The sequence below is a fragment of the Ciona robusta genome, chromosome 1, assembly GCF_009617815.1.
Source record: "Ciona robusta chromosome 1, ASM961781v2".
NCBI classification, from domain to species: domain Eukaryota; kingdom Metazoa; phylum Chordata; class Ascidiacea; order Phlebobranchia; family Cionidae; genus Ciona; species Ciona robusta.
In genome coordinates this window covers 14798687-14810199 of record NC_143235.1, presented here as the reverse complement: position 1 = coordinate 14810199, position 11513 = coordinate 14798687, and the positions used below count along the sequence as shown (strand labels likewise).

General features: G+C 36.9%; 1 protein-coding gene across 2 annotated transcripts; it reads right to left on the bottom strand.

Moving 5' to 3' along the window:
• Positions 1-436: 436 nt before the first annotated feature.
• Positions 437-8979, bottom strand: LOC149743628 (uncharacterized). Of its 2 annotated transcripts, none has more exons than XM_089873960.1 (5): positions 8242-8979; positions 4844-5893; positions 3897-4043; positions 1856-2068; positions 437-830 (listed from the first exon to the last, which is right to left on the bottom strand). In XM_089873960.1, exons 1-5 carry the CDS (start codon positions 8365-8367, stop codon positions 678-680), a joined length of 1689 nt encoding a protein of 562 aa, XP_089730086.1. In that variant the 5' UTR covers positions 8368-8979; the 3' UTR covers positions 437-677. The 2 variants fall into 2 exon arrangements, with proteins under 2 accessions (XP_089730086.1, XP_089730077.1); XM_089873951.1 differs by having other exon boundaries at positions 4844-5896; positions 8242-8977.
• Positions 8980-11513: the final 2534 nt, after the last annotated feature.

Below are 11513 nucleotides of genomic sequence, written 5' to 3'. Positions count from 1 at the left end.
GTGATACTGCATGCCGAAGCATTGTAAATAATATATAGTGAAGTGGGGAAGGATGGGACACCTTTAACACATAATATCCAAATAACCTGATCGTGTTTTAAACAATTAACAACGGTCTGCGGAAGTCATGAGGATAAGGTCCTATAATTCATTGAATGTTCTTTGTTTACTGCCAAATGGAAAGTAAAAACTAAACGAAAGGGTGTCCCAACTTCCCCCACCCTACTATATATGCATAATCACCACATGCATGTTACCTTGATCTCGCAACAAATCTGCTTATATACTTGGCCGATTCTTTCTTATTATACAACTTTAAAATATATATCAAGAAAATGGACGAAACATTTGTTGGGAAATGTTTATTTTACCTTCAGTGAAATCGGCTTCGGGGAAAATGAACGCTAAAAGTACAAGTAGAAAAAGCAAAGCAAAGTGAAAATATGACTCATTTTATTGAGACCAGTCGTCTGTAAGGCAATTCATATAGCTTGAACTTAATGTTTTGATAGTATTAATGGTAAAGGAACTTTTAGAAAGCTCGCTAGAATGGATCTGGTGTTACGAAAATGTAACAGACAAAATTAAGTCGAACCGATTGTAAAATAAAAAATGCATTTTGCCTTTTTCAAAAATAGTCTGGCTATAATGTTTCGCTTAGAAAAAATTATATTTTCTTATCCAGCTTTGCGAATCCCATTTGTTTTCCCGTGGAGTTTTCTCGCGTGTTTCTTTAGGTCGAAATTTCTGCAGAATCCCTTCCCGCACACGGTGCAAGTAAACGGTTTGATCTCCTTATGGGTGTGCATGTGGAACGTAAGGTTGTAGATCTGAAAAACATTTCTAACAATGACTGATGTACCGAAGTTGTCACATAGCCGGTAAGCTGTATGTAACTCATTACGCCTTAGCTATCCATTCTCCTTGTGTGGCGAAACTATAACGATTTCTCAAAAGCTCGGTTGTTTACATTTCCCCCACTTAAAATAAGTTGTACGCTGTACCGCTACAGTATAGGCTACGAACAACGTATACGAAGCTAAATTACTAAATTAAAAAAAAACAAGTTATTTATGCCAAAAATGTTAAAGTTCTTAAACTAATCTGTTATTGTGCAGAAGTATTGCCTACTGTTACTTCAATGTTACGTAACAATTTTTTTATTTACTTTTCCGAAAACAATAGTGAATATCATATTATTTAAAGAATGAAGACAAGCGAATAAGCAGTAAAACGATCGCCTTTCCTGGGATACATTTTGCACATAATAATATTCTATATAGTAGGGTGGGGAAGATGGGACACCTTTTACCTCTATTTTCTCGCCCAATTTGGTAGTAAACAAAGAACATTCAAGAAATTTTAAAACTATATGCCCATGACTGCCATTGACCGCTATTAATTGTTTAAAATACGATCAGGATATTTGGATATTATGTGCTAAAGGTGTCCCATCTTCCCCCACCCTACTATATTATCTAATCGCGCTTTAACAATTAACGTTCATAGAGTCGCGATAATACGGTTACATTATTCTTTAAATACTCCTTGTTTAAACAAAAAGGAACGATAAAATAAAATTAAAATTTGGACCTTTTTACCCCTACTATGTATGTAGTAGGGCAGGGGAAGATGGGACACCTTTAGTACGTAATATATAAATATCCTGATCGTGTTTCAAACAATTAACAACGATCTATAGGAGCCGTGAGGATACATTTTTATAAAAATTTTTTTTTTTAAGTTACTACCAGAAAAAAAAAAGAATGAAAAGGTGTCCCATCCTACTATATATTTACATATTCTATAATTAAAATTTTATATAAAAATTGCGACAATAGAAAAATAATCTTACTTGGTGAAAAGCCTTTCCGCACACAGAGCATTTGAACTGTTTTTCCGCGCTGTGTGTTAATCTGTGGTTCTTATAGTTTCCCTTCTGGTGGAACCCTTTACCGCAAATATCACAAGTATACGGCCGAAGTCCTGTATGTATCCGCATATGTGTGTTTAGCGTCGAACTTCTGTTAAAAGCTTTATCACAAACCCCGCATTTGTGAGGTTTCTCCTGGAAAACAGAAAACACAGTCTGACCATTTTAAAACTATAATATCCTTCGTTCATAATTAAATTGCTCCAACCCGGTGGTTCTTTATGAACTGTCTAAATTGTCGGGTATATTAAACAAATAAACTCCCGCCAAGTTACATACATGGTAACTTGTAAGTGGGCACTAGGTGTATGAAACATAACACCCGTGTTATAATGACTGTCATTGCCCTGCCCCTACATGAGAGGATAAATAAGTTACATACATGGTAACTTGTAAGTGGGCACGTGATATGAAACAGAACACCAATGTTTTCTTTGTGTATTACAGTTGGGGTAAGATGGGACAACTTTAGCACATAATATCCAAATATCCTGATCGTGTTTTAAACAGTTAAAAACGGTGTATATGGGAGTCGTGAGGATACGGTTTTGCAATTCATTGAATATTCTTTGTTTACTGCCAAATGGGAAGATGAAATAGAATGACAAGGTGTCCCATGTTCCCCACCTACTATATGTTTTATATAAATAGGCAGAATGTTAAGAAAGTTAAGACAAGCAATAGAAGAAAACGTTTTAGTTAAGCTCTCTACTTTTCGCTGATTGGTAGGTAGTGCTGTAAATAATTATACATTTTGCGTTACGTGGTGTTTTTAAAACTGTAGCGGATAAAAAATAGATTTAAAGTCGGATTAAAATGTTAATAAACGCTTGACTTGAGAGTTCGCATACTTTCCCCCGGTAGGCAGTGTTTACAATTACATGTTTGGTCCTACGGAGACAATTTAAAACGTTCTTTAATATTTAAAAAAATGCCAATAATTTATTACCGACAATTTTTTGCTGGTATTTTTGAAACTAATCGTTAATAATGTAAAATTTATCACTGCGAAAAAAAAAGCAACACACTTTATTCGCATTAAGAATAATTATTTTATAATTTTGGACTTAAAATAAACAAATAATATTCGGCCGAAAAAATCGATAAACCTTAAAACGTTATACTCGTTGTAGGTATAAGTCGCGGCACATATGCGGTCTGTATGGCTTGCCTTTAGGTTACAATACGTGAGACGAAAACCAGGTGAACTGTAACGTATCAGATCACAATAATCCAATTAGGGAAAAATAGTAACTGCTATAGGCTTGTGAAATTTTCGATCCCGCTTACAAGTTACCACGTATTTAATTTTGTGGGTGATTTTTTTCTTTATTTCTGATAATTTGGACAACCCATTAGTGACCACTGGGTTTGAGCAATTACCATTAAGTGTCTTGCCCAAGTTCACATACATCCACAATGGTTTCAGTATAACCACTAAGACTAAACCATTGCACCTGACTATTATAATATTACAGTATAGGGTTGGGGAGATGGGACAACTTTTAGCACATAAGATTCAAATATCCTGATCGTGTTTTAAACAAGTAACAACAATTTATGGGTGTCGGGAGGATACGGTTTTTTAATTATTTTAACGTTATTTGTTTACTACCAAAATGGACGAGAAAATAATATAAAAAAGTGTCCCATCTCCCCCCACCTAACTGTATACATATATACTCTATGTTTTGTCGTAATATCATATATAGTAGGGTGGGGGAGATGGGACACCTTTTCAATCTATTTTCTTCTCCAATTTGGTCGTAAACAAACATTCAACGATTTTTTATAAAACTGTATCCTCATGACTCCCATAGACCGTTGTTAATTGTTTAAAACACGATCAGGATATTTGGTTATTATGTGTAAAAGGTGTCCCATCTTCCCCCACTCTACTATACATATGTTATACATTTCCTAGTTAATACCGTAATGCCCCATTAAAAAACCTAACACCCACCTTCGTATGTATAATCTTGTGTCTGCACAATGTACTCGCTTGTCGGAATCCTTTCCCACAAACTTTACAAACGAAAGGTCGCGCCCCTGTGTGTACAGGCATGTGACGGGTCAAGTTGTATTGTGCCTTGAACGTCTTTCCGCAGATCTGCAATTATAAGATGACATTTCTATATTACCGCGGGAAATCTTTACCCTTGATTTCCCATTTCAAATCAAGAACATTTATTTTAAATCAAGAAGAACGTTTCTTGCTGCGGTAGAAGACGAGACACCTTTAGCACATAATATCCAAATATCCTAATCGTGTTTTAAACAATTAACAACAGTCTATGGGAGTCGTGAGAATACGGTTTTATAATTTTTTAAACGTTCTTAGTTTACTGCCAAATGGGACAATAAAATAGAATAAAAAGGTGTCCCATCTCCCCCCATCCTACTATGTATAACTTAAACAACGGCCTTGTATGTGTTTTACTTAAAGCAGCCAACGTTCTCCCATGCAGTCCAAATTAGTTTTGTCCTTTTTTGCCCAAGGACATATATCCTTTTCGTTTCATTCAAACAAAATGAAACACAATGATTGTGTATTGGCCAATAAATCAAAATGGTCGAAGTGCAAGTTGTATCCACTATCTGGATTCGAACCCTCATCCTTAGGATTTCTAATTCCGATATTTGTGCCGAAGTTCCCATGTATTATGCCTTTAGCTATATTGGTATTACATGCAATATATAGTAAGGTGGGGGAAGATGGGACATTTTTTCATTCTATTTCATCGTCATATTTGGTGGTAAACAAAAAACATTTAAGAATTATGAAACCGTATCCTTACGACTCCCATAGACCGTTGTTTTAATCGTTTAAACTACGATCAGAATATTTGGATTTTATGTGATAAAGTTGTCCCATCTTACCCCAACTGTAATACACAAAGCTTATCTTACCCCGCAACTGAAATTGTTTTTCCTCGTTTCCCCACTAACGTTCAACTGAAACGAAGAATTCGATATTTCTGGGTTCGTTTCGTTGGACTTGGCCGATAACACTGATACATCTGATAGCGACGACTCATTGTGTGAAGAATCAAATGTTGCGTAACACCCTGACATAGGCCTGGACGCCTCCCGGCCTTCAGCGTGTACAATATGGCGGTCGGGCAGATCGCCGTCGTAGATGGCCTTATCAGACAGTATATCATACGCTGATAGCTGCTCGCGCGTCGCGGGGAATAGTTTTTCGTTTCGAATAAAGCTTTTGCTGCGAAGAGAATTTCCATTGAAATAGTTCGGAATTTTTCCAGCTTGCTCTCTTAGCATTCTGCGCTCGTTTGATTGACAGGTGTCCCTCTGTATGCCAAGAAGAGCCGCGTTTTCAAAAGTGTATTGGAAGGCGGACGGATGGAAGGTAGGCTGCGGTAAAACGTAACTCGGGAACGAGTTGAAGGTTTTCAGTGTTTTCTGTCGAAGTGCGAGCGCCGTTAAAGCTTGTTGGTGGGTCCAACACCAATGTATGGATGAGTTGTCGAAATGAGAGAAATCGCAGCGAGGTTTAGCGAGTAAATGACCACCACTCGTCTCACAGCATGTAGAACAACCAGGAAATAAATATTGTGCGTTGTTGGGCAAGCGGTATGAGTTTAATTGCTCAATTAGCCCACTGTGTTTAAGGCCCTGTTGCACACGATGCGGCTTTCGCTTTTGGCCGTAAATTACCGACAGTGGGCTAAACGGTAAGCCACGTTCGTTGAAACAGTTTAACTGCCATGATGGCTGCATTACATCAGCGACCGCTGGTTCCTTTCCTCTCAAAATAAAATCATTTCTGATGGCAGTTGCTTGTCTATCGTTGATGGTTAAGCGCTCAGCGATTCTTTTACCACCGTTGGTGTTCTCAGAACGCACCGATATCGGAAGTGGTGATTGTGCCCTACTTCGAACTTTGCTCTCGCCATCGACCGCGAAGTAGACATCGGAAGAACTCCCGGAGATTTGGCTCTGCTAAAAACAAACAAAAATTCGTTAAACCGATTGAATGAATTGCGACAAGCAATTGACTCGTAACGTGAATAAATATCAGCCACATAAATAGCAAGATAAGGCAATTACACGGATCAACCTGCATTACCTGAAAAAGTGAAACTTTCCCACACTTTAAATGTCAATTAACGATAAGATCAAAATTATTTTGAACAATTTTAACTTTCGTTTATAAAAGTAAAATTTTTGTTCCGAAAATAAAGTAAAATCTAAATTTAGATTTTGTATATAATCGGAAAAATGAAGGTGTGATGTACAACGCAAAGCTGACATTAGACAAATCGTTCTAATCATCGATATACCTAAACACATTTTAATTAGGTTTAATCAGGGGAAAATCTGTTTAAATTTTTACCAGAAATCTCTAATAATATTTATAGTAGGTTGAGGTAAGATGGGACAGGTTTTCTTTTATTTACTTGTTTGTAAATAATCTAAAACATCCACAAATTTACATAACCGTATTCTCACTACACTAAAAAAGCATCGTTAACTGTTAAAAACATGATTAGGAAATATGAAATATTATGTGGAAACCATCTTACCCCACAGTGCTACATTCCACGCAACACATATGTGCTGTCGACACCATAAACGCTGCCCAAAAAAGTTGTTTAAATAAAGTTAAAAATTTAACATTATACTATTAAAGCAGTAAAATAGGTTATAAAGAATGAACTTGAAACACCCGTGTTATAACGACTGTCGTTGCCCCGCCATGTGAAGGTAAAATAAGTTACATTTATTCCAAAACTAAAATTCTATAAAAACTGTTAGAGAAACTGTTTTAACACGAGAAAATAATTATTTTTAAATTTGACATGTGTAATAACGTGCTGTCTTTAAACAGACGATTTTCCATTGGAATATATTTTATCATCGTTATGTTGTATTTTTTCCAATATAGCGCTCACTTCTAACAAACTTTTATAACTGTTCGAATACAGTAGCGAAGATTAATATATTAAAACAACGAAGAGAAGGAATTAGCAGCAAAATGTCAGTCATTAAAAACACGCCATAAAGTAAAAGCGTGGTTGTTAAACCCACAATATAATTCGCTACTTGGCAAGAAAACTAACAAGGGCAGCAAAATGTAAATAAAACCTTGCGTCCTGCTGTTACTATATCGCTAGAAAGAACTTTTAGCAGTAATTTATTAAACGGTAAACTTTAGCGTAACTCAGTCAGAGGTATTTAATTTCAGAATTTATAGTAAGATGGGGGGATATGGGACACCTTTATCACATAATATCCAAATATCCTGATCATGTTTTAAACAATTAACAATGTCTATGGAAGTCGCGAGGATACCGTTTTATAACTATTTGAATTTTTATTGTTTACTATCAAGTGGGGCGAGAAAATAGAATGAAAAAGTGTCCCATCTTCCCCCACTCTACTATATATTTAAACGGTAAAACTGAAAAAAACAACAATGTTATCGCACGGTACATATCAGCTTGTGTCGTCTTAATAGTAAATAAAGAATATTTGTGGAATTTTATATATGTAGCATCACGACTGTTAAATAGCGTTTTGTTAATTGTGAAAAAAAGAGCAAGATTAAATAAAAATAGCGTTTTATTAATTGTAGAAACACGATTAAGTAATATGGGATATTTTGTGTTAACGATACCCTCGTTTCACATATGTAACATATTTAGTCCCAGTGGATAAAACATAAAATAACATAATTCAACAACGATTACATACAAACTAAGTCCATTAAACTGTTCAAAAATATCAGAATACGCATTATAAAACGTTTATTATTTGTGACAAAACCCAAACAAGTTATTACAACTGTTGTAATCTTTTCTCTTCTTCATCTAACTTTGAACTTATTTCAAGAAATTTAGATATTTTATAAAAGCCAGTATACGCAGCGTATTTAACCTTTATATCTAGCTTTAGGTTTTCCGATTTTTTGCAATAATTAAAAACACAAACAAATTCACTTCTTCTCTTATATTTCGCTGTCTGTATATCTACTTTTGAAAATCATACAAAAATATCAACTTTTATTCTTTTATCTCTCCTCATATATCTTGCTATATAGAGTAATGTGGGGAAAGATGGGACACCTTTTCATCCTATTTACTCGTCCCATTCGGTAGTAAACAAAGAAAATTCAAAAAATCATAAAACTGTATCCTCCCGACTCCCATATACCGTTGTTAATTGTTTAAAACACAATTAAGGTATTTGGATATTATGTGCTAAGGTGTCCCATCTTCTCCCACCCTACCATATGTTTCTAGTTTTGAAAAAAAAACACAAAAATATCAACTTTATCTTCTAACCCCTTCTCGTGCATCCAAACGATGTTCATCATTTCTTGAAGTTTCTTTCGATAAATTCGTCCGGGTTGTTTTCTTGTCTTTAGCCAAAAGATTTTCAATATAAAACTGTGGCTTCGTTTTCATCATAAAAATCAGTATATAGCAATTATAATGTAAAAATCCACCATTTATTTGATCTGAAATCAATCAACGCATGAATATATATCTAAGTTTAGGTCTAGACTTGCTATATAGCTTTTCTCTATGCGTTTCAAGTAAATAAAACGCATTTTGCATTTATTGTACACCATATTAGCTGTCGCTGAATATTCTTTTAGTATAAACTTATATTTCATCCATTCTGACTTCTACCATCGTATAAGTCCTTGTGCAATTTCTCACCAAGTCTAACCACATTTAACTGTGGTTTGAATTTATACTTCCCCCAAAGCTTTACATTTGTAGCAGCAACCAACGTGAATGCTGCCAAAACCTGACTTGCTGCGTCTCCATTTTACAACCGTCCGTTTCTCCTTGTCTCAGCATATATGGCGTTGAAATTTCTTCTGTGACTGCGTACTCGTGAGTTCGGGAACGGAAAGAACTTTCTGTCGTATTGGATCCGGTTTTGGCAATCTTCCACAACTTACAAGCCTCGGGAATTCAACTTTAAGATAAAACGAACCACGATTAATATTTAATACACCCCACATCCCCTAGATAACTACTTATTCCAACCCACTGCAGCCTGCTTAACGTTTCTCTTTGCGCCAGTTCTATCACGTTAATATTCCATCTCTTGTTCAAAGTTACAATCTTGTTGTATATACGGACACCAGCGCCATAACGTTGGCCACGATCGGCCTTACTCGTCCCCCACCGTTGCTCAGTCGTTTCACCCTTGATAATATCTATGATGGAACACGAGATAGTAGACTGACACAATCCGACCACACACGATCCTTATACCTCCTACTTGCATCTTGTTCACGAGCTCGCCTTGTTTTACGAGTTAAAGCACCCGCGACCCGAACGCCACACGTCAGAAAAATGGCGGCCGCTAATCGTCTCCTCTAAGGTACTTTTGTCTATAATCGTTATCTGTTTTAAAATTTCTTTAAAATGAAATCAAAATGCGTAAGGTTTATGACTATTAAAACCACTTCGCTGATCTAATAATGAGATACTGGCTTTGCTTACGTTCCTATGAATCAGCGATACCAGATCGTTGGGCTGCTCGCCATGTCTGGTGTGCCTTCGCGGCGAAAAGCGAGGGTTATAATCTTAACTGGCGTGTGCCGTTTTTGTGTCGCCTCCACCCTGGTGTCTCGTGTCAATCAAAGCAACCAAGCCGTGCAAAGCCGATCTTCGGATGTGACTTAGTTAGCGTCAACACATAAACTAGCAGACTCCGACCACACATGGAGGTTCTTTTACTTAGGTCATTTTATACAAGCGGCCGGCGCATCAAAATGGCCAACAAGATTAGACTACCATGAAATCGCAAGCGCTATACAGAGCAGCGCTCGTTGGCGACGCTTCGACCCTTAGCTACATTTGTTGTTTACAGTTCATCGTTTGATATCTAGTAGCCGATCGACATTAAAGATAATCCTTTTTTCCACCGACCACCCGACCACCCCTAAAACAGTGAAATTCCACAATTTGTTTGACAGCGCTGACGTGGTAGCAGTGACAGGGTAACGCGTTTCGAATTAGTCTTGATGCTTCACTTAAGGTACAAAGAAAAACATCTTCGGGACCACAAATCCAACAAAACACCCTGTTTAATGCAGAAATATACATAAAGTAACTGGCTGGATGATTTTCTTTACATGATCAAGTGAGTAGGATTATTCTGTCATTTTTATTGAGATTCAAACGTTTTAAATCGACGCCACAGATCTTGTGTTTGCGCTTAATTCGCGTTTACATCATTCTGCATCAAAATTATGACAGCTGATAATTTTCCATTAAAATTTGCGGCGTGTGAGTTATTAGTAATATATTATATAGCTAACTCCTTGGCGTATATTATACTCGGTTTTACCAAAAGATTTATATGAAATGCGGACGTTTAGTTTAAACTGTGAAGCTGCGTGTGGTACTTGTATTTATTTTAGAAAAGCCGAACGTTCGATCTTTATCACTAACAGGTTGTTCCTTTCATAAACTAAAGACAAACTGCCACAGTGACCGGCGACTCCTTGTTTTAAATAAAACAAATCGTTCCCTCCTGCCCACAAATCAGCCAGCGAGGTGACGGGTTCCTTCCGCCGTTGACCGGATTATTCCGGCGTATATGGCTTTGCGCTCCTCTATGCCGGTGATGCGTCAACGTGGCTCGTTTATGGCGAAAGCTAAGGGCCGGATACAAGGGTGCCAGGCGCAGTGCGCACTTTTCAAGGTTGAGTTACTACCTAAGTCTTTGTGTGTTCTGGATAAAGTAGAATTGAAATGATGTGGCTGTTTAGCCTTTACAACCAAACAGAAGACTCAAACACTTCTTCAGGGATCGCGAAATTATTTAAATATTTATCTTGCGATGCGACTGCTCATCATATGCGTGAAAAGAGCGATTTACCGTTAAATCGGCACCGCCCACCGAGCGGGTATACTTGTCGTTATGAGACTTGGATATTTTGTAACGACGCCGAGCTCCATCACCGGACAGTGTACACAACAAACTTAACTGTGTACGACCGCATCGTCCGACTAATTGAAACATTCTTACGACTTGAATCCAACAACTTCGCCAAGATTACCATGCTTGTCATACAGTTTGTATAGATAGTGATCTCACTTAGACCTCCAACGTCGAAAACCAAACTCGTACTTTTAAAAAGAGACTTCGGGACAATTTGAACTTGTACACAAAAGTAAAAACACAACAGCGAGCATTTTGTTCGCCATGATTTATTAGACAAAATAGAACAACGATCCGCGATGACCTTTTTTATCAAAGACGATGTACAGTAGGGCGGGGTAAGATGGGACACCTTTAGCACATGATATCCAAACATCCTGATCGTGTTTTATATACTTAACATCGGTATATGGGAGTCGTAGGGATAAGGTTTCATAATTTGTTAATTTTTTTATGCTTCCCACCAAATTGGACGAGAAAATAGAATGAAAAGGTGTCCCATCTTCCCCCACCCTACTATACAACTCCAGGCAACAAACTGTTTACATATATTTGTGCTTTCCTTTGTTGGAGAAGATGTTCTTACTAAAGCAAGCGAGCCGTATTTTTAATCCAATGTTTTGTTTGTATAGTGTTTGTATAGAAT

Excerpts from the sequence above, each read along its gene's own strand:
- LOC149743628 (XM_089873951.1), bottom strand. The coding sequence starts at position 8,367 with ATGATGAAAACGAAGCCACAGTTTTATATTGAAAATCTTTTGGCTAAA. Across the intron at positions 2,069-3,896 it reads ACAAGATTATACATACGAAG|GAGAAACCTCACAAATGCGG; the intron begins GTGGGTGTTAGG and ends TCTGTTTTCCAG. Across the intron at positions 831-1,855 it reads GCGGAAAGGCTTTTCACCAA|ATCTACAACCTTACGTTCCA; the intron begins GTAAGATTATTT and ends AATGTTTTTCAG.